Genomic DNA, 25,659 nt, shown 5'->3' on the forward strand with positions numbered 1-25,659 from the left:
CCTCACTTTATATTATTCCCATTACTTTAATCCTCTGAATTTTCTTCACTTATTTGTCCAGGCATTGCGCCTGAATGATGGGGACATACCTTCCTTCACTAGATCCTCACTATCAAAATCAAATGTCATTTTCTTGATCTGGGATCTGAAAGATTTTGGAGTCCTGTCCTCCATGATTCAAATATTAAAGGGACCTGATGGATTAGATACAGAAAAAATATTTTCTCTGGGGAGGAAATCAAGAATAAAGGGACTTAAAAATTCGAGCTAAGCCATTTAAGAGTAAAACCAGGAAGCATTTTCCACACATTGGGTGGTGGAAATCTAAAACTTGGAACCCTGAGACAATTCGAGCTTCAAAGGCTGAAGCTGATACATTTTTATGATAAGAAGGACTATAAGAAGGACGTGGAAGCATTGGAAAGAGTGCAAAGGAGATTTACCAGGATGCTGCCTGGTTTGGAGGGTAGGTCTTATGAGGAAAGGTTGAGGGAGCTAAGGCTTTTCTCTTTAGAGCGGAGGAGGATGAGAGGCGACTTAATAGAGGTTTATAAGATGATGAGGGGGATAGATAGAGTGGACGTTCAGAGACTATTTCCTCGGGTGAATGTCGCTGTTACTAGGGGGCATAACTATAAGGTTCATGGTGGGAGATATAGGAGGGATGTCCAAGGTAGGTTCTTTACTCAGAGAGTGGTTGGGGTGTGGAATGGACTGCCTGCTGTGATAGTGGAGTCGGACACTTTAGGAACTTTCAAGCGGTTATTGGATAGGCACATGGAGCACACCAGAATGATAGGGAGTGGGATAGCTTGATCTTGGTTTCGGACAAAGCTCGGCACAACATCGAGGGCCGAAGGACCTGTACTGTGCTGTACTGTTCTATGTTCTATGTATTGTCTCAAGGGATTATGTAGCAAAGGGAGGAAACAGAGTTAAGATGTGATTCAGCCATGATCTAATTGAATGGTAGTGCAGGCTCAAGGAGCTGAATGACCTCAGACAGTTCCAAATGTTATGTTCCCAAATGTTTTGCAGGTTTTTAAGTGTAAATTTCTGATTTATACTGCCTTTTTGCTTATTTTTGCGCTTTTTGCATTTACTGTGATGTAGGTCTTGACCCTCCATTTTAGGATCGTAAGAATGCAAAAGGATTGTAGCAACCCAGGATCAGTTATAGCTGGCAAAATTGAATGGAACCTAATTTGCACACTTGTTCTTTATAAGATCTCTAGATGCCAATTCAATCAGATCTACAAAGGTATGTCTGAACATCTTGTTCACATTAAATAAAGCAGCAGATAGTTTGGAACTGTACTTTCTGTCACAGAGATTGGTCAGAGCATCTTGTCAGAACACTTAGATACACTTAGATAAATATTGCACAATGGCTGTTTCCACAACATTGGAATTCTAGTGTTGTTACAGAGCTGATATCGCCGCAGAGCTGAACTTTGAACATAAAACTCAGAGATGATTGGAAAGTCTCAAGCTGTTGTGTCCTTTCACTTGAGATGACCACAGATGCTAAACCACTGAAAATCAAATTATTCAGATATTTTTATTTTTGGGAGGCAGACCTTCTGCATGCACTCCCTTGTAGCCAGTCTTGTTTCCACTCCATAACTCCCAGCTCTCCTCCACTGCAGCTGCTTCCCATTCAATCATCCCTACCTCTTTCCTATTCCATTCCATAGGAACAATGGAACAGGAGTAGACTATTCAGCCCCTCAAGCCTGTTCTGCAAATCATGGCTAATCCGTGACCTAACCCATGTCTTTGCCCCATACCCCTTAATAACACTGGCAAACAAAAATCTAGCAATTTCAGATTTAAAATTATAATTGATCAAAGTTGGGCTCTAAATTTTGAACTGCACCTAGTCATAGACATCTGAACCAGCAGAAATAGTTTCTCTCTATTTACCCAATCTGTTCCCTCAATATCACCCCTGAATCAAATCACCCCTGAATTGTCTAAATTTCAGAAAATACAACACAAGTTTAGGCAATCTTGCCTCGTAATTTAATCCTTGAATTCGAGGTATCATTCTGGTAAATCTACACCACACTCACTCCAAGGTCAACATATCCTTCCTAAGGTGTGGTGCCCTGAACTGCTCACCATCACTCCAGGTATGGTTTAACCAGAGTTTTGTAAAGTTGAAGCATGACTTTTACCCTTTTCAATTCCAGGTCTCTCGATATAAAGGTCAGTGTTCCATGAGCCCCCAACTCTATTTGGATTCTCCACTATTTCTAGTTTTCTACCATTTAAAAAGTGCCCTGTTTTATGCTTTTGTTTTGGTCCAAAGTGGATAACTTCACATTTGCTTGCTTGGAAATCCATTTGCACCAGATTTTCCTATTCACCCTATCAATATTGCTTTGTAAATTAGGATATGTGGCTTTCTATCCCATCATCTAAGTCATTAACAAATGTGATGAATAGTTGAGGTCACAACACAGATTCTTGCAAGATACTCAAGTCACATCATACCCATTAACTCCACTCTCCTGCCACTCAGCTAATTTCCTAACCTGGTCAATAATTCTCCTTCAATTCCATAGGGTTCAACTTTACCTAACAGTCTCTTGTGAGGTTATTATCAAATGCCTTTGAGAAGTCCATATTATAGACATTCTCCTCTCCACCACTTTCATCACCTCTTCAGATAATTCAATCAGCTTTGTCAGGCAGACCTACTTTCAGGTTCTATCCAATCAACTGAAAAGTTTCAAGATGTTCAGTCGCCCTATCCTTAATTATGGATTCTAGTAATTTCCTGACATTAGATGTTAGGTTAACTCACCTATAATTCCCTCTCTAACCATTCTCAAATGGTGGTATGACTCATGTCATTTTCCAATCTAGAAAACGGTTCCTGAGCCAAGAAAACGTTGCAAATGCTCTTAACTGTAATACTCCAATATTCTCATCAACTAGCCTTAAAATCTTACAATTATTATTTCTGAGCTATAATGGATTCCAGAACTAGAGAGGGGTTGGGCAGATAAAAGCCTTTCCTATATTCCTACTGCAAGCTCCTGTTTTTACTGCAATGTAACCTATCCGTGTTCAAAACCATTCTCCAGCTCGGAGTCTTATGCAGCAAAGCATGATGGCAGTATTTGACCTTTTAAATGGCTTGTCATGCCTGTAATGTGCACTCATCTGATGTTGCATGATGTTGGCAAGAGTGCAGATTTCTTCGCTCACCTGAATGAGATTGGCAGCAGGGGTTCTTCTTTTTTCAAAGTGTTTCTGTCGATGTTGTTCTTGAACTTTGAGAGCAAACCCTGAACCCAGAATTCCCTGCAGATAACAAACACATCACTGTCAGTTACTACTTGGAGACCCAGCAATGTTCTAAATTGCACACTGTTGGCATTGTGAATGGCAAGCTATCAGAGCCAGATATTAAAGTATTCTTTTTTGCTTTCTGGCTTTCTATCCTTCCTTCCTGACGTTGCTAACCCTTGCAGAAAGTCATTCCGTGAGGCCCGGTACCTCCAAAGTCTTGTCCAACAGTACATTTTGCACACATCAGCTTGGACTGCAACTGATGACAGGCCATTTAACCACGGGTCAGCAGAGACAAACACAAACCTGTTCTTACCTAATATGCACTGGACAGTAATTGATAGAAGAACCCTGAGCTGACTTTTCTCCTCCCTAGCCTAGGGTGCTGAGGCAAGTTATGGCATCTCGACCATAGCCACTGCCCCAGCTGAGATAATCAAATTCAGAAATTTGAAGTTAGTATACAGGTAATAAGAAAGGAAAATGGAATTTTGGCATCAATTGCTAATGGAATAGAGTATAAAGTAGGGAAGTGCTTTTGCAACTGTATAGGGTATTGGTGAGACCACATCTGGGGTAATGCGCACAGTTTTGGTCCCCTTACTTGAGGAAGGATGCAAGGACATAAAGGCCATTTGGAGAAGGTTCACTAGATTGATTCCAGGGATGAAAGACTTGTCTTTTGAAGAGAGATCAAGCAGTTTAGGCTTATTCTCCATGTAGTATAGAAGAAAAAGAGGAGGTCTAATTGAGGTATATAAGATGTTAAAGGGGATTGACAGGGTAGACGTAGAGCAGATGTTTCCCCTTGTTGGACATTCTAGAACAAGAGGACATAGTTTTAAGCTAAGGGGTGGCAGATTTAAAACAGAAATGAGGAGGAAAGAGATGTGAATTTGTGGAATTCACCCAGAGTGCAGTAAACAGGTGGCACAATGGTTAGCACTGCTGCCTCTCAGTGCCAGGGTCTCAGGTTCAATTGCGGCCTTGGATCACTGTCTGTGTTGTGTTTGCACATTCTCCCCGTGTCTGCGTGGGTTTCCTCCGGGTGCTCCGGTTTCCTCCCACAGTCCAAAGATGTGCGGGTTAGGTTGATTAGCCATGCTAAATTGATCCCAGTGTCAGGGAGATTAGCAGGGAAATGTGTGGGGTTAACGGAATAGGGCCTAGGTGGGATTGTGGTTGGTACAGACTCAATGGGCCAAATGGCCTTCTTCTCTACTGTAGGGATTCACAGAAATCATAGAAACCCTACAGTGCAGAAAGAGGCCATTTGGCCCATCGAGTCTGCACCGACCAGAATCCCACCCAGGCCCTATCCCCATATCCCTACATATTTACCCGCTAATCACTCTAACCTACGCATCTCAGGACACTAAGGGGCAATTTTTTTTAGCATGGCCAATCAACCTAACCCGCACATCTTTGGAGTGTGGGAGGAAACCGGACCACCCGGAGGAAACCCACGCAGACACGAGGAGAATGTTCCAGGGTATTCTATGGTAAACACTAAACAAATTTGAGGAGATAGGTTTTTAATTAGTAGCAGGATGAAGAGTTATGAGGAGTGGGCAGTAAGATGGAGATGAGGCAAAGATCAGCCATGATTGTATTGAATGGCAGAGCAGGCTCGAGGGGCTGAGTGGCCTACTCTTGCTCCTGTTTCTTCTGTTCTAACTCAAGATCATCTTGTATGGCTCAGCAGCACACAGGGCAGCCCATTTCGCCACTGACTCATTGAGGTTCATTAATCCAGCCAATCAGAATAATTAATAAGATAAAGGTAACGAGAAAAACATTTTTAAAAACAATGTTTTTGTGTGTTTTGTGTATACTTTGGTTTGAGTTTAAGAATGAATCCACATCTTGTCATGAGGTGTTTGTGCCTGTTTTAGAAACCAGATCTAGCAGAGAGTAAAACCTGCAACATCTCAGCACCTTATGTTGCTGCATTTCTGCTGAGAGATGCTTTGACATTTAGCTTTTTAAAACTAACTGCGATGGGATGAGGGTCAACACTCAAGATCACAGGGATTTGCATTGAGAATTCTCCAAACTCATTTTACCTGTTTGGCCAGGCCAAATTTTGAGCCTGGGTTCCAGAGTTGGCAGGACCATGTTCTAATTACAGAAGAGCCACATGCACATGTAGAAACATTTTTTCATGCAGCAAATTAGAAATGATCTAGAATACAGAGGGCGATTCTCCCCAAAAAATTCTAAGTACTGAATTCACGGGGCAAATGGTGTAAATCACGATTGTTTTTTCAGTGGGAGTTCACACTTGAATCTCCCACACTTTGTGCAATGTGGAGGTCACAATCGTGAATATCATTATAAGCTCGGGCGCGGGGCCTGTTCGCGCCAGTCTCTGACAGTTCCGGAACTCTGCGCATGCGCAGTGGCCCCAATCTATCAGATTCCCCGTTTGCTGGCCAGCTCGATCGCTGGCCAGCCTGGGACCCCCACAGTCCTGCCCCTCCAGCCCGCCCCCCCGCCCACGTCCTGATCGCGGCCCCCACAAGAATTCCCGGGCCAGCCCTGACCCCCCTCCTGTCCCAGAGCACCCCGATCTCCAGCTGCCCCCGCCCCCCAGCAATGACGATCTCCCCCCCATGGGAGGCAGATCCCTGTCCCTGGGAGGCAGGCAGATCCCCCCATCTGGCAGACCACACCCCCAACCCCGCAGACCCCATCCCCCCCCCGCCCCGACAGACCTCCCACTCCCGCACTCTTCCCCCATGGGAGGCAGACCCCCCGGCAGACACACCCCCTCCCCGTCCCGATCATTGGCCTCCCTCCAGCCCCAACTGATCCTGTCTGCAGAGTGGCAGCGGAACCCCCCACCCCCACCAATTGCCCCAAGGCTCCGGCCCCAGCTGACCCCACCTCCTAGGCCCTGACCTCTTGGCACTGCCTCTCTAGGCACTGCTCCCTTGGCATCACCCTTTGGCACTGCCAGGGTGCCCATCCCCAGGGAGTACCACCCCCTTGCTGCCCGACCCCCTGGGGGGGGTCCCGATTCGCTCCAGCAGGGTCTCCCCCCTGAAAGTGGGGAGCTACTCTAAACCCCACCAGAGTGAATTTGTCCTGGTGGGGTGGGAGATGCTATCGGGCCCCGAGAACTCAGTCCCTGGACAAACAGGTAACAAATGAGCAGGTCGGAATGGGAGAATCGCCCCCACACTGTCTGTAAAGGTGGTGGAGGCAAATTCAATAACAACTTTCAAAATGGAATTGAGTGCAGTTTTCAAAAGGAAAGAAATGCTGGACTATAGGGCAGAGCTAGAAGGTGGACTCGTTTGGCAGCTCTTTCAAAGGCACAATGAGCCAAAAGGCCTCCACTTTTATTTTTCCAGCTGTCTTCACCAAGCAGCCTCCCAAGCCCAGGATTATAACAGGCAGCACTCTCAGGATATTTCAAGACAGTTTGAGCCACCGCCTCAATAACCAACATTCAAACTAGTGATGAAAACAATCCAAAAATAGAACTGAAAAGCGAAAGTATTTAATTTCTGAACTCCTGAAGCTTCAATTTAAAGCAGTGATTCCCAATTTAATTCAAAGCCATTTGTTGCAGCCATTGCCAGCAGTCCTGTATACTTACAGCTGGTAGAGCAAAGAAGGAGACTCCCAATAGTGCAAATCCTGCTGCCAGCATTCGACCAAGCCACGTTTGTGGAGTTTTATCACCATAACCGATTGTTGTTAGTGTCACCTGAAAAATTAGACAAATCTTTTTTTAATTGACTTGTAACTCAGTCTGAATCTATTTTGTGTCCTTGAAATGTTTCTTGCCTGATCATCTCAACTGTGTTGAGTAGGTTTGGGGAGCGCACTGTAACTGGTCAGGCAGACACCAGCACCCAGGCACAGCACAACCTCCTATCCAAACTGGGAAAAGTAGTGTGGCCAAGGAGTAGCTCGGCACAATGTGTAGAAACGCCAACATTGCAGCTTGAGAAAGAAAACACAACATCGTGGACAGCCAAAGCAAACCCACAGCAAGGCATGGGTTTACTCATGGCATTTTGTTAAGGTTTTGATGTATGACAACTCAGCAGCCAATTGGAACAACACTCCAAATATGCTACTAAATTTAACCTCAAACTGATGCAAAACGGATTGCTGAGAGAGGTTGAAAAAACTCTGAGATACTGAGAATGCAGATACAGAGAGGAGGGTAGGGAAAACATTGGAATAAAGATGTAACAGAAATGAAAGCTTTCTTCACACAAGGTCCTGCAATGCACTGTGTGAAGGAATGGGAAAATAACTCCTGCAATCAGAGGTCCTATATATGTGTGGGAGGTAAACAATTTACTTCTAGAAAGAACTTACAACGCTAAACCTGATCTGGAGAATAATACTGAGACAAGCAATGAGGATTGCTATACAAAGGCACGGCTGTCAATGGTTTTACATTGCCATCTGCAGGATGACTGCAAATTATTTTTCACTGACAGAAATGCCTATCCAAGGAGGTTACAAGTGATAGACGACTATTGAAGGAACAACTTATTGAAAAGGAAGCATAAAACAAAGGAAAATAGGATGCTTCAGCAATTTTACAAACTTGAAAAGGGAGATATTCAAACAAGCAGCGAAGAAAGCTTGCTCATTAACTATCTGGCATAGATAACAATGCCTACATGATATATATACACTGTAAGAGCAACAATATTCATAGAATGTATTGTCAGTCTACACATATCATCACCTGAAAATCTGGTGACAACACAGAGAAGCTACAGCCCAGGACCGTATGCATGCTACGCATGAAGCAGAATGTTATAAACAGAGTGGGACGATCCCATAATTAATGAATCAAGTGCAAGCTCTGCCATCCTGCCACATACAGTAATGAAATGAATGTGTCAAATTAAACAAGTTCCACCCAGAGATCTGATGCTGTCTGCAAACTTTACTGCCGTGTACTGGTGAGAAGAGGAGGCTGTAAGAACATCTCCATTGTCAATGATGGCAGAGTCCAGCACACACGGGACTGAAACAAACAGTCACAAGTGGAAGTACCAACTGGAGATTCTGGCCCAACTTTCTCTTGAGCTCCTCACCATTAGAGATATCGGGGTGAATTTTCCTGTTCTGCCCGCTATGGGAATTGTAGCGGATGAGGGACGGACCATGGAAAGGTCTGTTGACCTCAGGTGGGATTTTCGGGGCGAATGCGGCCAGAAAATCCTGCCCACCAACTCTTAGCCAAATTTTTAAGTAAAAAATCCAATGGCACTATTCAAAGAGGCGGGGACTTCTCTCCAGACTCCTCGCTTGTATTTGTCCTGTGACCAACACCAAAAGTAAATGATCTAATTTGGCTAAATGGCCCTTTCCTGCTGTATATTGTATCTCATATCTCATTGCCATATTTGGAACCTTGTTGAGCGCAAATTGCATGTCACATTTCCTAATAAAATTACAACAGTGATTACACTTCAACAGCCCTTCATCCTGAGCTTGTGAACAGTGCGTTATAAATGCATACTCTCCTTATTTAATTCAATTCACTCCATGTGATATCATAAGATAGCTGAGTGCATTGGAAACTATGAAGCAGCTTTGGCAGCGTGTGGAAGCTGGAGGTTGCTCAAAGGCTTTTGCTGAGGAGGCTCATGTCTCTGACCCGCTGCTCCAGTACGATCTCAGTCCTCAGCATTCCTGCCAAGCCTGAGCTCCCTCTCCCAGCACAGCACTGGGCCTTCCACCCAACACCAAGCAGACCCTCCCACCGCCAAAAGGTTTAGTAAACCTCCAGCTTGTAGTGTCACCTGCACATACAGAACCAGCTGGTTTTCACCCATGATTCATCAACAGCAAGACACCAGTCATGGTGGATTTCCATGCAAGTTGGTGCACTGCCTGCCACAATCTTGCTCCGAGGTTCGGGAAGATGGTGGCGAAATGGGAAGGGAAGGTCGTAATGGCAAAAGTCAACATAGAAGATGACACAGACTTCGCCATCAGGTACAAGGTGACTGTGATCCCGATGGTAATAGCTGTCAAGGGGGGGATGTTATGGGCAAATTCATAGGCACAAAAAATGAAGATGACCTGGCGGTCTTCATCAAGAAGCTGATTTGATAGTGACTGGACTGATGGCCTGTACAGATTTTATTGGATGGTTGTGCGATTCTCATGTGATCCTCCATTTTCCAACTACATGTTTCCTGTATTTTGTAAAGTAATGATGTGGAGATGCCGGCGTTGGACTGGGGTAAACACAGTAAGAAGTTTAACAACACCAGGTTAAAGTCCAACAGGTTTATTTGGTAGCAAAAGCCTTTTGGCTTTTGCTACCAAATAAACCTGTTGGACTTTAACCTGTTGTTGTTAAACTTCTTATTTTGTAAAGTAAGTCAGAGATGCTGCTACTAACTGCCTGTCTGGCTGTGACTCCTGCCTCTACCCACACTCGAGCTAGTAAATCTCGCCATAACTGAGAAAAAAAACAACATCCCAACTGTGAAGATTAGTGCTCCTAAGCTAGCCGCAGCCCGAGCCAAACTGTTCCAGTACAGTTACAACACCAGCATCTGAATGACAAAGTGAAACTTAATCAGGTACTTCCTGTTTAAAAAATACAGGACAAATCGAATCCAATTACTCTATAAATCTACTCTCAATCATGAGAAAAGTAATGGAAGGGGTTATCGACACTGCTATCCGAGTTTTAATGTTGCGGAATGACCAATTTCATTATTGTAAACTAACAAACAGAATATGGTTTCAACTTATATTTACATGTGTTATTTGATTTCTGACCCTCAGGTCAGGTGATCCCATGAATTATTGAGTATATCGTAATATATCTAATATTGGAGTCCACTACCGCAATCACTCTAATATCCTGACACTATGAAGCAGCAATTATTTGCCAATAAAATAAAAGCAAAATCTTGCAGAAGCTGGAAATCTGAAATAAAAAATGGAAAATGCTGAAAACTTTCAGCAGGTCCGGCAGCATCTGCAGAGGGAGAAACAGAGCTAACATTTCAAGTCCAATATGATCTGGAGTGAGAGATCAGTGCAGCTTCATGTGCACACAGTGCACTGGGAGATCAGGGTGCATGCGCAATAGTGCCCCTAGCAGTCAGCAGCCAGCTTCCCAGCATGAATAGGCTCTGTCCACTTCCCCTACTAATGAGAATCACTTTTGGGATCATTTCTTTTTCGAAGTGCCATAAGATAGTGTCTGGGAGCTCGCACAAAAATGGGTGCGATTCTCCCGTCTTCATGCTCGTTCGGCACTTCGAATTGTTTTGGTAAGGTCGTATCCCCCACGTTTGATCTCTGCTTCAACTCTATTTACTTGCTTCTGATCCGTTTGCATTCATATCCTTGATGCCAGTTAATATACTCAAACGCTGTTATCGCACAGCACATTTCCCGCCCACTGCAACAGCAAAATAGTGCAAATACAGGAATTCTGAAAAGCAAACAGAACATTTTGGAAATACATAGTCGACCAGGCAGCATCTGTGGAGAGGGAAATGCAGTTAATTCAGCATTTCAAAGCCTTCCAGATTCAAAACCAAGTTCAACAATTTCAGACTCAATTTTGACCAATAACAAACTTACAATAAGAAAGGGGTTCATTGCAAGTTATCTCAATTTTCCAGGGCTTTGCCCTCCGTATTTTCCTCTTCCGAGTGTTTCAACCCCGGGACTGCACTTTCCGAGGCTGCACCTTCCGGGGATTACACGAGGAATCTGCGCCCCTTTGTTTCCTTTGCTGGTTATGCAGTTTTGTTTTTCCATTTTCTTGCGGTAGGTGTTCTTCATTCTACCATTCATCCCTCTTTTGTTTCATTGCTCGTCTGATCACCACTCCTTTTGGAATTGCACGGGTAACTCTTTTGTCATTTAATGTCTCACTGGGGGAGACAGTGGCACAGTGGTATTGTCACTGGACAGTAATCTAGAGACTTAGGGCAGTGCTCTGAACACGCGAGTTCAAATCTGGAATTTAAAGTCTAATGAGGACCATGAAACCACTGTTGTAAAAACCCATCTGGTTCACTAATGTCCTTTAAGGAGGAAATCTACCTGATCCTTACCCGGTCTGGCTTACATGTGACTCCAACAATGTAGTTGCCTCTCAAATGCCCTCTGAAATGGCCTGACAAACTACTCAGTTCAAGGACAATTGGGGATGGGCAACAAATGCTGGCCCAGTCTGTATCCTATGGGTGAATAAATTAAAAAATGCCTTCTCCCAAGCCCCGTGGTATTACATCTCTAACTTTTCCCAGTTCTGATTAAAGGATGTGTGTTTCTCTCTACAGATGTTGCCCCCCTGCCAACATGTTCTATTTTTCTTAGCTCTTACTCATCACAGAACTATTACCAATCACTCCAAAGCAAAATAATAAACTAGTATTGGTATCTGGACTTACTGTACCCCACCAGAGGGAATCTGCATAAGTTGAAAATTGAGTATTTGCCTCCTTCTCAGCAAGGTAGACGAGGAAAGAGGAGAAAATCAGGATTAGAAAACCAATGTACCAGGCTGTAATCAGCTCCTGCAACAGAACAAGAGAACATCTTATTACAGTGAACCAAACAATTCTGTTTTAAACAAACAAATAACTAAGCTTCCTGATTCCTCAGTTAGTACATACACAAGCAGGTGAGTTTCTGACCATCTAGACTAGGACAACATGCACTATGTGCTCGGTCTCTCTCCCTGAGTTTCATACCTTTATCCTCATTCTCTTGGGTGAAAATGGATGTGAAATATTCATTCAACGCTCTACCTCTATGGGCGGCATAGTGGCACAATGGTTAGCACTGCTGCCTCACAGGGATCCGGATTCGATTCCCGGCTTGGGTCACTGTCTGTGCGGAGTTTGTACATTCTCCCCATGTCTGTGTGGGTTTCCTCCTGGTGCTCTGGTTTCCTCCCACAGTCCGAAAGACATGCAGGTCAGGTGCATTGGCCATGTTAAATTCTCCCTCAGTGTACCCAAACAGGTGCCAGAGTGTGGCGACTAGGGGATTTTCTCAGTAACTTCATTGCAGTGTTAATGTAAGCCTATTTGTGATGCTAATAAAATAAACTTAAAAAAACTTAGCTTAAACTTAAAAATGATGTCTCCACCCACAGGTTGCCCCCTTGGTCTTGAATGGGCCCTACTCTTTCCCTAGTTATCCTCTTCCCATTGATATACTCATAGAATATCTTGGGATTTTCCCTACTTTAACCAGCCAGAGCTTTCTCAACACTGATGTTGCTCATCTGGCATGGATCAATAATATGTTAGGTCTTGCAGAAACTATGGCAGGTGGACAGACAAGTAGCTCAACAGTGCATCCTTTGAATCTTCAATAAATGTAATAAGCTATCTTGATGACCTTGGTTAGCTACGAAAGCACATCACTGAAGCATATGAATGGTAGATTAGATAGGTTAGATCTGCAGTCTGTGTTGAGCTAGTTCATATCCCTGAGGCAGCAATGGGGCAGAGGATACCTGAGGGCAGCTACAATCAGCATTAGTAGTTTTGGACTCGGGAAGTGGGAAAAGTCAACTCATGTTATTGGTTCTGATCATCATAGAGAGACAACTGCTGGAAACAGGCAATGTACGGGCTTTAGAGGAGATAGTGATGGCTTAGGGCAGTAAAGCCCTTCAAGGCAACCAGTTCAATTACTGACAAGTTTAAACACAAACATAAAGAAAAGGTATCTCAATGAATGACTGTAAGCTATTCTATCCCTCTGGAACTTTACCCTTGGAAGTCACCAATATTTTCAGAAAAGGAGAAGAGAAAATTGGCAAGATAATGTTGCAAAACTGAAGTTGGGCAGGATGGAGGAGAAAGACAGAAACCCACAAAGTTTGGACTGACCTTACTGTGAGCATACACGACAGATCCCAACAACTTCCAGGTTCCTCCCCTACGATCCATCCGTACCATCCGGAGAATCTGTAGGAATCTCATGCTGCGAAGTGCTGAAGTGGCAAATATATTCCCCTTGGTCCCAGCAGCTATCACGGCAACAGAGGCAACAAATACAATAAAATCTGAAAGGCAAAAAGGAGATGGAAATTCAGAGTCGGAGGTTCAAGTTACCAAGATTACTGCTCTCTCTCTACTCATCTAAAATTGTTGGCCTGTGCCTTGGTATGGATTCCATGGAGACTTTCAGTGTTCCAGAACCTTGCCCAAGTGATCAATGTTCATATGTGAATGTAAACAGTTAAATGTTGGAAGACTATTTGATTATGTGTGGCCATCAATGTTTTGTCACTACACCCACAGGAACTGATCCTTTGGATGTCGTCATCTCAAATTGGAATCCTGGTTCCTTCTCCCTTCACAAACACACAGACAGTGATACCCCCACTGACCCCTTGGCTGAAATAATCCAATAAAAAAAGAAGTCAAACCAGGTATAAAATCCAGAACCTTCCTGGCCAATACCTATCTATCAAGGCTGCATTGAAAAGGCATAGGAAAGGAGCCTCTACCCACCAGAATATCTCTTTTTAGCCCAGCACACAGCTGTGCAGTTCCCTGTTCCCTTTCATTAAACTCGCAGCAGAGCAGAAGTTCAAACAGAAGATTGAACAAGTGTAAATAAGTTAGAGGAGAACAAGTCTGAACTTTTAAGAGCCTGTAAATGAGAGAAGGGCCAAAAAACATGAGGGGCTTTGGGATGCTGGGAAAGCATCATTAGAGTAGAAAACTGGGTGATGAATCTTGATTTTAACACAGTGTGATTGTAAGGAGGAGGAATGATTTATACAAACTTACAGAGAAGAAGAGGGAAGAGTTCAGAGCAGCAAGGTACTGAGGTTGACTAATGAAATAGTGAGAGGCCAGAAAGATTCAGATGGAGGAAGGTTAGAGACTGGAGTTAAGAGAAGCTCACTTATGTTCCGCCACCAAGCCATGGAGGCCAGCAAGGCCCACTGACTGAGTTAGATGATTTCAGACATGATAACAGCGCGAGATGTAACAGGATGAAGGAGACAGAAGATTAGCTTGAGTTAATGCTTGTGATGACTTTCCACTGAAATAACATGTATTTGTCAAAGCGGAATAAAAATCGCTTGAGCTACTATTTACTTGGACTGAGTTATTTAAACCTTAAGGGGACTTAGCTTGTGTATGCTAATAGGAGACACAAATTTTGAACCATGACTATTGGGAATTTGGATTTACAATGATGGCTGTGGCACTTGAATAAACAAACAAAACATGTTAAAGCCTGGAATTATATGGAATGTTTGATTTTGTAAAGGGAAAAAAATATTGTATTGGACAGTGTAGCATTTTCAATGCTTTGCACAAGATAGGATGATAAATAATGGGATTTATAACTGTAAATTGTATGAAGGAAAAGTGATTTAGAGTAGGAGAGAGTAATGGGAGATTTCACATGACAAATTGGGATTGATTATGGGAGTACTCTAGTTTCAATGTGAATTGTAACAAAAGTCAGGAAAGTATGGATTAAATTAGTAATATGATGGGTTTCTCTCGGTTATGTTTCTGTCCTTGTCTATGAGGTCTTTTTTTAAGAGACTTGTATTTGATAGTTTTGCCATTGTCCAAGGTATTGAGACCATGAAGTGGAGGTAAATAAAGACTCTGCCATAGAGACCCTTCCACACATGCGCACACACACACGCACGCACGCACGCGCGCGCACGCACGCACACACACTCACACACACACATGTATATTTACACACACTGGTCTTTCGATAAGATAACCAGAACGGATGTCCAGAAAGGATGACAAGATGTTGAGATACCATTACGAATGTGTAGGTTTGGTTGGATAAGTGTTTTTCATAAACCTGAAAATGACTAATATGTGAAAAAGCTCCTGGGTAACAGCGCGAGATGTAACAGGAATCTTTTAGATTATCAAGGCATTGACACATACTTTCTGATTTAACAATTATTGGTCAGAGGGAATAAAACAAAATATCATGAAATTATCTTAGTTGATTGAAGGATTGGATAACAATAGGGAGCATTCACAAGATCAATTCAAGGGTGCAGCAGGAGAATTTGAGGATATAATTTGGATTAGAGAAAGATTGCGAAGACTGATAGTAATAATATTATTATTAAGGGTAGAGGAAGATTCCTAACAGTTATAAGAACAGAGGACTCTGGAAAAGCTCAGCAGGTCTTACGGCATCTATCAGGAGAGAAACAGAGTTAGGATGGCACGGTGGCACAGTGGTTAGTACTGTTGCCTCACAGCACCAGAGACCCAGGTTCAATTCCAGCCTTGGGTGACTGTCTGTGTGGAGTTTGCACGTTCTCCCCGTGTCAGCCTGGGTTTCCTCCGGGTGCTCCAGTTTCCTCCCACAGTCCAATGATGTACAGGTTAGGTGGATGGGCCATGCAGGGTGTCACAGAGTCTCAGAGGTTGACAGCATGGAAACAGGCCCTTCGGCCCAACTTGCCCATGCCATCCCTTTTTTTAACCCCTAAGCTATTCCCAATTGCCCACGTTTGGCCCTCATCCCTCTATACCCATCTTACATGTAACTGTCTAAATGCTTTTTAAAAGACGAAATTGTACCTGCTTCTACTACTACCTCTGGCAGCTTGTTCCAAACACTCACCACCCTCTGTGTGAAAAAAATTCCTCTCTGGACCCTTTTGTATCTCTCCCCTCTCACCTTAAACCTATGCCCTCTAGTTTTAGACTCCCCCACCTTTGGGAAAAGATATTGACTATCGAGCTGATCTACGCCCCTCAATATTTTATAGACCTCTATAAGATCACCCCTCAGCCTCCTACACTCCAGAGAAAAAAGTCCTAGTCTATCCAGCCTTTCCTTATAACTCAAACCATCAAGTTCTGGTAGCATCCTAATAAATCTCTTCTGCACTCTTTCTAGTTTAATAATATCCTTTCTATAATAGGGTAACCAGATAGGGTGCAGCAGGAGAATCTGCCCCTTAGTGTCCAAAGATGTGAAGGATTAGTTATGGTAAATTTCGGGAGATGATGGAATGTACCTGGGCATAACTATAGGGTTCGTGGTGGGAGATATAGGAAGGATATCAGAGGTAGGTTCTTTACGCAGAGAGTGGTTGGGGTGTGGAATGGACTGCCTGCAGTGATAGTGGAGTCAGACACTTTAGGAACATTTAAGCGGTTATTGGATAGGCACATGGAGCACACCAGGATGATGGGGAGTGGGATAGCTTGATCTTGGTTTCAGATAAAGCTCGGCACAACATCGTGGGCCGAAGGGCCTGTTCTGTGCTGTAGTGTTCTATGTTCTATATGTCACTTCTAGATTGAATATCGTTTGTTGTGGCTGTAGAGACTGATTTGTCAGTGACAGTCCCATCTGCAGCTGACACAGAAGAATAACATTGGCCCATGGTCGACTGATGTTTTTCCTTCCAGTGGTCTCCCTTTTCTACCATCTGGTCATTTCTTTTGTCCTCTGCTTTTTCCATCCCCTTGGCTGCTTGTCTTCGGGCATTCTGGTCAGCAGCAACTCCAATCCCAGTCAACTTAATGTCCTTACATCACAGAAGTGGAAACCTGTTGGCCTTGTACCAATAGCGAGGTCACCATAGAACAGATCTTTGGGTTTGTGGCTGTCATCCATTGGCTCACATGACCCAACCAACAGAGGTGTGAAGCTATTGATGACCTCCAGAGTGAGGTTGTCAATGTTGATGACAGGTGGAGTCTCCACATCCTGGTCCTTAACTTTGGTCTTCCTCACTTTGAATGTCCATCTAAACTCCCAGCAGGCCAAGGAGAATTGATGCACAAGCTGTTGCAAGTAAAGATCAATATGGGATAGCATCACTATCATCAGCAATTCATGGACCAGGACATAATGCACTTTGGTCTTAGTGCGCAGCCTTACCTAGTCAAGCACCTTGCTTTTGGCTCTGGCATGCAGGTAGACAGTGTAGCAGCATGAAGAAAAATGTCAAAGAGAATTGGTGCCAGGACACAGCCCTTCTGCTAATCTTGAAAGTCTCCAATGATGACTCATTGTAACTGATGAAGCTGCACGATCTAATGGAAATAAAAAATGACTCCCAGGAATCCGGGTGGGCAGCTTATTTTTCACAGTGGTGTAAAGTCTATCTCTGTTGACAAAGTCAGAAGCCTTGGTGTGGTCTATGAAGATAGCATAGGGTGATCTGCACTGTTCATGGCTCTTCTGTATCTGCGGAAGTGAGAAAATCATGTCGACTGTTGATCTGCCAGCTCTGAAGTGGTGCTGAGATTCAGGGTAGATGTGCGATTCCAGGGTCTGTAACCTGGTCAGAGCAACACAAACAAAGACCTTCTGCACAATACTTGACAAGGGGATGCCTCAGTAATTGTGACACTTACTCTCAACCCCTTTGTTTTTCTACAATAAGAAGGCTCACAACATCAGGTTAAAGTCCAACAGGTTTATTTGGAATCACGAGCTTTCGGAGCGCTGCTCCTTCATCAGGTAAGACTCACCGAATGAAGAAGTAGCACTCCAAAAGCTCGTGATTCCAAATAAACCTTTTGGACTTTAACCTGGTGTTGTGAGCCTTTTTACTGTGCCCACCCCAGTCCAACGCCGGCATCTCCATGTTTTTCTACAAGGTGACTATTTTTGCATCATGCTTGTCTTGAGAAACAAATCTTTCCTTCCAGTAGAGACAAAGATGTTTCTGGAGATGCTGAAACAGTGCTGGGATTTTTGGTGCTTTATCACTGACAAGATGCTCAATAACTTGATGAGCTCTACTATGGTGGGTTCACTGTTCAGCACCTCCATGATAGGAATCACGCTAAGAGCTTCTTCAGTTATAATGCTGTCCATTGTGCAGAGTTCCAGATACTCCTCTACCCACCCTTGCTGGGTTCAGTGATGATCGTCTCTGTCTTTGTCTTCAAGGAAACTGTTTTGGTTGCTGTTGGGTCTGTTGCGTTCCCAATTCCTGCATACATCGCTCCAGCATCCCCGGATTCAGCAGCAGACAGGATGCTGTTGCAGACTTTCAGCCAGTATTGACTGGCACAATGCTGGGCAGCCTGCTGAGACTTGATTCTGGCAGCTCTGAGAGCATCTAGATTGTGTTTGCTGGGGCCTTGCTTGTAATTCATGAGGGCTCTCCTCTCTGTTGAAGCAACTGACTGCATTTCAATCCATTAAGCCTCAAACCAGTCAGCATTCTCTGATCTCTTTCCCTGTAACTGGGTGTTGTGCAGATGATCCCACTTTGACACCTCACCTTGGTCTTGGGTTTTGCAAGAGTCCGATTATGAATGTTGAGGAGCTCTTGGATCTTGTTGCTGGGTCAATGGTACATACAGCAAGTTGATCCAAAGATGACCTTTCCCCTTGGGGTGGTATAGTTCCCTTAGCTGAACCCTGACCTTGCTACACACCAGGGAGTGGTCAGTATCACAGGCAATGTTGTGATGGACACTGTTGAGGGCGGAACATCTGGTGATGATGAGATCTAGTTGATGCCAATGGTGTGATTTTAGATGTCTCCAAGACACCATGTAGCATGGCTTGGTTTGGAAGCAGATGTTCATCACACAGAGTCCATGGTAACAGCAAAGCTCCAGCAACCTCTGTCCAATTTTTGTCCACCTTGTTGGTGCTCTATGTGTGTTGGCCAAGCTGCATAGTCTGTGCCCATCCTTGCGTTGATTTCGCCGAGAAGGTACAGTTCTTCAGTGCTGGATGTTCTGCTTACGGCAGTGTCAAATGCTTCATAACATTGTTCCTTAACACCTGGGGTTGAGGTGAATCTTGAGCATAGCTGCACATAGGATAACTGGGCTGGTTGACAAGTGCTGAGTAAGAAATCGCTGAGCCTTGTTTGGGGGGGCCAGGAGTTCAAGCATTGCATGAGTTTTACTGTGAAACCCACTTCATGCTTATGTGTTGCCTCTTGGATCTTCCCTTGTCGGAAGAACATGTAGTTTTTGTCTTTAAGGGATGTGCTTTGAGTGAACCTAGTTTTTGCAGCACAGCCATGTCCACTTTGAACCTTGTAAGTTATTTGTCACTCACAGCTGTTTTGCATCTGTCAGCAACTTGCCGAAGGCCATCGGTAAGGCAAGGACACATCTTCTTGTTCCAGTTTCTGACATGAAAGACTGGTGCCTTCCTTGTTGAGTTTGTCTTGCTTGATGCATTGATTAGCAACCTGCCTGTCGAGAGCTTCATTCTCCAAAGACCCATTGAAGCGAGCAGGCCTCGGTGTGACAGCGCCTAAATGTGTTTTGGGGTGGCACGGCAGCACAGTGGTTAGCGCTATTGCCTCATACTGCCAGGGACCCGGGTTCAATTCTAGTCTCGGGATACTGTCTGTGTGGAGTTTGCATGTTCTCCCCGTGTCTGTGTGGGTTTCCTCCGGGTGCTCCGGTTTCCTCCCACAGTCCAAAGATGTGCGGGTTAGGTTGATTGGCCATGGTAAATTGACCCTAGTGTCAGGGGATTAGCAGGGTAAATATGTGGGGTATGGAAATAGGGCCTGGGTGGGATTGTGGTCAGTGCAGACTCAATGGGCTGAATGGCCTCCTTCTGTACTGTAGAGATTCTATGATTCTATGAAATGACTGGGGGCTGCCCAGCTACCGGGACGGGCGGTAGTTATCTGATGAAATCTGATGACCTCTTCCACCATTGGAAGTAACCCCTGGGGCTTGTGCTCTCCGCCAATCAAGCAAGGGCTTAAAACTGGGAACCGTTGCTTCCTGTGCTGTGCCAACATAAAGCATGAGGCCTGAGTGTCCTTCCCAAGGTGCAGCCCTGGGAAAATAGTCTGGCGACCCTGAGTTCCCCAGCCCTCTCGATATTGCTGGTATTATCGAAAGGAGAGGTTGAAATTGTTGCAGGAATTGCCAGAAAGCTGCCTGACGGATGACAGATAACTGGCTCAGGAACCCCAGTCTGGATTTTGTGTCAGTGTTTACCCCCTGAAACGCCAACAAAACAGTGGGGCTATTTACCCATAGCTGGGGGTCTGATTTGTGACACCAATGCATAACCACACAACAGATGACCATGCATCTGAGGCCCAGACCTCCTCTGAATCCTCCATAGTTTAGCTTGGTTCTGTGTGGTATCCTTTATACGTACCCCATTTTAGAATTGTACCCCTTATTTTATCTTGTCTTTCCATGTTCAATCATTCAAATTTCTCAGCATGAAATTTAATCTGCTAATTGTCTGCCCCATTCCATCAATCTGTCGTTTTCAATTTAAGTTTCACATGACTAGGCAAAAAATGGTTCGGCACAGACAAGAAGGGCCAAAAGGCCTGTTTCTGAGCTGTAATTTTCTATGGTTCTATGATCTTCTTCACAGTTCTTCCAAATTTGATATCATCCACAAATTGTAACATTGTGCCCTGTACAGCAGGGGGACACACAGTGGCACAAAGGTCGCACTATTGGCTCGCAGTGCCAGGGACCCGGGTTTGATTCCAGCCTTGGGTGACTGTGGAGTCTGCTCGTTCACCTTGTGTCTACGTGGGCTTCCTCCGGGTGCTCCAGTTTCCTCCCAGTCCAAATATGAGCAGGCTAGCTGGATTGGCCATGCTAATTTGCCCCTTAGTGTCCCAAGATGTGTGGGTTAGGGGGTAACTCTATGGGTTATGGGGATAGGGTGGGGGTGTGCCTAGGAAAGATGCTGTGCTGGAGGCCAGTGCAAACGAGACGGGCAGAATGGCCTCCTTCTACACTGCAGGGAATCTATGATTAATAGATATCAAGCAGAGCAGGTCCTAACCCCGACATCTGGGGAACACCCGTATAAACTTTCCAGTCGGAAACAACCATTCACCACTACTGTTTCCTGTCACTCAGCCAATTTCATATCCATGCTGCGACTGTCCCTTTTATTCTAACTTTGCTCACAAGCCTGTTGTTCAGCACTTGCATGTAGCATTTGCAATTCTCCAGTGTTTTGGCACCATCGCTGTGTCTAAGGAAGACTGGAACATTTTAGCCACGGCCACTGCAATTTCCATTCTTGCTTCCCTTAGTATCCTTGGATGCAGCTTATCAATTTTAAGTACAGGCAGCCGATCCAATACCTTTTCCTTATCAATTTTAAACCCATTAAGTGTCTGAACCACCTTCTCTTTTACTATGAACTTTTCTTTGGAAAAGACAGATGCAAAGTATTCATTCAATATCTCCTCCTGCCCCCTGTCTCAATGCGTAAATCCTTTTATAATTAGTATAAGAATAATCACATTTATTATTAATAGATCTTTTTTATTTATTATAGAAACCCTACAGTGCAGAAGGAGGCCATTCGGCCCATCGAGTCTGCACCGACCACAATTCCACCCAGGCCCTACCCCCACATATTTACCCACTAATCCCTCTAACCTACGCATCAGGACTCTAAGGGGCAATTTTTAACCTGGCCAATCAACCTAACCCGCACATCTTTGGACTGTGGGAGGAAACCGGAGCACCCGGAGGAAACCCACGCAGACACGAGGAGAATGTGCACACTCCACACAGACAGTGACCCAAGCCAGGAATCGAACCCGGGACCCTAGAGCTGTGAAGCAGCAGTGCTAACCACTGTGCTACCGTGCTGCCTCGGCAGCTGAAGCAACAGTTGCTCATGATGAGTGATTATACTTGAGGATGATCATGTGGTCTGTACTTAAGGAGCACAGGTAGTTGGGAGGGTTTTGGGATTGCAAGAGATTACAAGGTTGCGAGGATTTCCAGGAGAGATGCTGCATGGTTTAGATACAGAGAAAAAATCCTTTCACACTCTCCCATCAAAGATTCACAGGACAAATATAACTTGGTTTAGACACAGAATAAGACTCCTCCTTCAGTGTTTGGACAAACAATAATAGAGAAGATAGAATCATACAATCCCTACAGTCCAGAAGGCGGCCATTTGGCCCATCAAGTCTGCACCAACTCTCTGACAGAGTAACTTAGCCAGGCCTTCTACACATCCTATCCCTGTAACCCTAGACATTCACCATGGCTTATCCTCCTAACCTTGGGACACTAAGGGCAATTTAGCATAGCCAATTCACCTAACCTGCACATCTTTGGACTGTGGGAGGAAACCGGAGCACCCAGAGGAAATCCATGCAGACACGGGGAGAACGTACAAGCTTCACATAGTCACCCAAGGCCGGAATTAAACCTGGGTCCCTGACGCTGTGAGGCAGTAGTGCTAACCACCGTGCCACCAAGCCACCATGGGTTAGATGCTGAGTAAATGTTCGCTAAACTGTCCCATTAAACACCATCAGGACAGGTAAAGTGCAGGTTACATACAGAGTAAAGATCCATCTACATTCTTCCCATCAAACACTCCCAGGGCAGGTAGAGCACTGGTTAGATATAAAGTAAAGTCCTTCTACACTGTCTGACCAAGCACTACTAAGCATGTTCAGCATAGGTTAGATAAAAATAAAGTTCCATCTGTACCATCCCATTAACACCTTTGACATGATGAAATGTCCCAAGGATTTAACACTGAACCACATAAGGAGATCGTTATGGCTGATAAACAAAAGCTTTGTCAAAGAGCTAAATTTTAAGGAGCAACTTAAAGGAAGAAAGAAAGGTAGAGAGGCATAAAGGAAGCAAATTCCAGAGTTGGGATCTTGTTAAAGCCACCGTTGCCAACATAGCAAAAAGAATGATTAATGTCAGGGGTGCTGGAACTGGAGGAGATCTCTCAGAGAGTTAGAGAGAGGGGTGAAATTACTGAGATAGGGTGGATCCATCAGGTCAGGTACTGCAATGTTTAGCAACAAAACGCTCTTTCAGTGTCCCATAAAATACTCCCATGGCAGGTATAGTATGAGATGGGTACAAGGTAAAGCTCCCTCTAGGCTGTTCCATTAAAAACTTCCATAGAAGGTACAAAATGTGTTAAATACAGGTTAATATTCCCTCTAGACTGTACCATCAAACATTTCTAAGGCAGGAACATATAGGATTAGCATATAGGATAGTGTTCCCTCATCATTACTCTCCATCAATAAGCAGATTAAAACAGTCTACTAGTGAGTTATTTTCCACTTGTTGACCAGACATAGACAACTAAGTTGAATCTCTAACTTGATGCCGAGTCCTCAGCAGTTTGATATGTGGGCTCATGTGCATTCAGAACTGAGCCCATTAACTATCATAAACACTAATCAAATTTTTGGGACCAATTTTTTAGGTCAATTATCATGTGGTTGACTTGAATGTGAGATTAACTTTTACTGGACTACAGAGTAGTTAATTCAGGAAAGTGCAGAAGACAGGGATTATAAAACGACTCGAGAAGGGTGCGGTGGGTAAATGTGAAATAATTTGAAAAAGTTTTCTTGGTCCCACTATTTTTTAATACATTTCATTAATACAGTCTGTGTGAGGACAGCTTTGTGTACATTGGATGAATGTCATTGCAAACTGCAGTAAAAGCACAGATAGGATGCTTTTGGCTTTGAATAAAGTTCTGGTCAACCACCATTACACTCTCCAGTCTGAAAGCACAATGCATGACTCTGTGCACTTCTCCAGAGGATGGAGTGAATTCCTGAGCAGCGTGAGTACACAGTCCGTCATCCTGCAGGAGTGCCAGTTACAGACTACCGTTGGTCTGCCTGAGTAAGAGCTGGAACTCTGTCCTGACAGACAGATACAAAGGCAGCAATAGAGACATACCATTCTGTGAATCTGAATGATGGCAGCGCACAGCTGTTTCCCAGTCTTAGTGGCTTAGAATCCTTTGTGGGAAAGTGGGCCCTTCCTTCCTTGGAATCAATTCTGAGAGGCAGGATAAACTGTCGCTTAGAAAGGCATGGATTAATCAAAGGCAGTCAGCATTTGAATTCAACTCACGGAGCATGATGTGATTGTAATATATGTGTATATTGTATGTTGGGGTTTGGGATGCATACTGCCCCATTAAGAGTGCGGGTCAGATGACCCTTAGGAGTTTAGCTCCTCCCAATGTGGGATCTGGTTGTGCAGTTTTAGATCTGACTATGGAACAGTGCGCACCTGCAATAAAGAGCTCCCAATGTTCAAGTTACCAAGCCTACCCCATAGTTCTTTGTGCATCATAAGTCGATAGGTGCATACATAACATTGGTCTCCAGAGGCCAAACACGACAAATGATTACCCAGTAAATGGGAGAACACTGAGAGGTGTAGAGAGCAAAGAGCAAAGAAAATTACAGCACAGGAATAGGCCCTGTGGCCCTCCAAGGCTGCCCCAACCATGATGCCCGAGGAAGTGAGAGGCCTTAGACTGAATGTCCACAGATCCCTGAAGGTAGCAGGACGGGTTGATTCATGGTTAAGAAGGCAAATAGAATCCACTCATTTATTAGCAGAATATAAGAGCAGGAAGGTTATGCTGGAACAATATAAAACATTAGTCAGGCCAATTTGAGGTGTGTGCATAGTTCTGGCCCCCTCATTGCAAAAAGCATGCAATCACATTAGAGAGGGTTCAGAGGAGATTTATGAGGATGTTGCCAGGACTGGAATATTACAGCTATGAGGAAAGATTGGAGAGACTGGGGTTCTCCTTGGAACAGAGGAGGCTGAGGGGAGATTTAATTGAGATGCAGAAGATTGTGAGGGGCCTGGATAGAGTGGATGGGAGGGGCTATTTACATTGGCAGGGAGGTCAGTAACTAGAAGGCAGAGATTTAAAGTGATTGGTAGATTAGAGAGGAGGTGAGGATACAGCTTTCACCCAGAGGGTTGTGGGGGGTCTGGTCCTCACTGCCTGAAAGGGTAGTAGAGACAGAAATCTTCAACTCATTGAAAAGGTGTCTGAAGATGGACCTAGGGGATTTTCACAGTAACTTCTCTGCAGTGTGGATGTAAGCCTACTTGTGACTAATCAATGAACTTTAACTTTTCATGTGCTATAACCTGCAGAGTTACGGAGCAAACGCTGGAAAGTGGGATTAAGCTGGGTGGCCCGTTTATTTGACTGGAGCAGACACAATGGACCAAGCTGCTTCTTTCTCTGCTGTAAACTTTCTATCATTCCCCACTACACTGCATCACTTCTTTGGCAGCTCAATAAAGTTCAGAACCTAAAAATAAATGTGTGTCAAGGTTGATGTAATAAAACAAATTGTGTTTAATATACGCTTACTCGTCTCAGACTAAGTCTCTGCATTCACATTTTACATGGAACTTGGGTGATGACTCTGTAAGTGTGAGAAAGGGGCTCTCAATTAAGGGTGAGACTTTCCATCCCAGGACCATGTCCTGTGGTGGAAGCAGGGGTAGTTTCCCTGCAGAGGTCAGTGGGAATTTGCATTATTTCGCACAATACTGGCCTAATTAGTTAGTAAGAGTTTTAACAACACCAGGTTAAAGT

The 25,659-nt window shown here is 44.2% G+C and overlaps 1 protein-coding gene and 1 pseudogene across 1 annotated transcript in view; one reads left to right on the forward strand and one right to left on the reverse strand.

Moving 5' to 3' along the window:
• Positions 1 to 25,659, reverse strand: part of kcnq4 (potassium voltage-gated channel subfamily Q member 4) — a 573,223-nt gene that overhangs the window by 102,241 nt on the left and 445,323 nt on the right. The window contains exons 4-7 of the mRNA XM_078237159.1: positions 13,173 to 13,348; positions 11,718 to 11,843; positions 6,911 to 7,021; positions 3,220 to 3,315 (exon numbers count right to left, since the gene is read on the reverse strand). Coding sequence (XP_078093285.1) covers positions 3,220 to 3,315; positions 6,911 to 7,021; positions 11,718 to 11,843; positions 13,173 to 13,348 — 509 coding nt within the window. The remainder of the gene's footprint in view (positions 1 to 3,219; positions 3,316 to 6,910; positions 7,022 to 11,717; positions 11,844 to 13,172; positions 13,349 to 25,659) is intronic.
• LOC144509473 (thioredoxin, mitochondrial pseudogene) lies at positions 8,284 to 9,402 on the forward strand (annotated as a pseudogene).

The sequence above is a fragment of the Mustelus asterias genome, chromosome 21 (genome assembly GCF_964213995.1).
Source record: "Mustelus asterias chromosome 21, sMusAst1.hap1.1, whole genome shotgun sequence".
Taxonomy (NCBI): domain Eukaryota; kingdom Metazoa; phylum Chordata; class Chondrichthyes; order Carcharhiniformes; family Triakidae; genus Mustelus; species Mustelus asterias.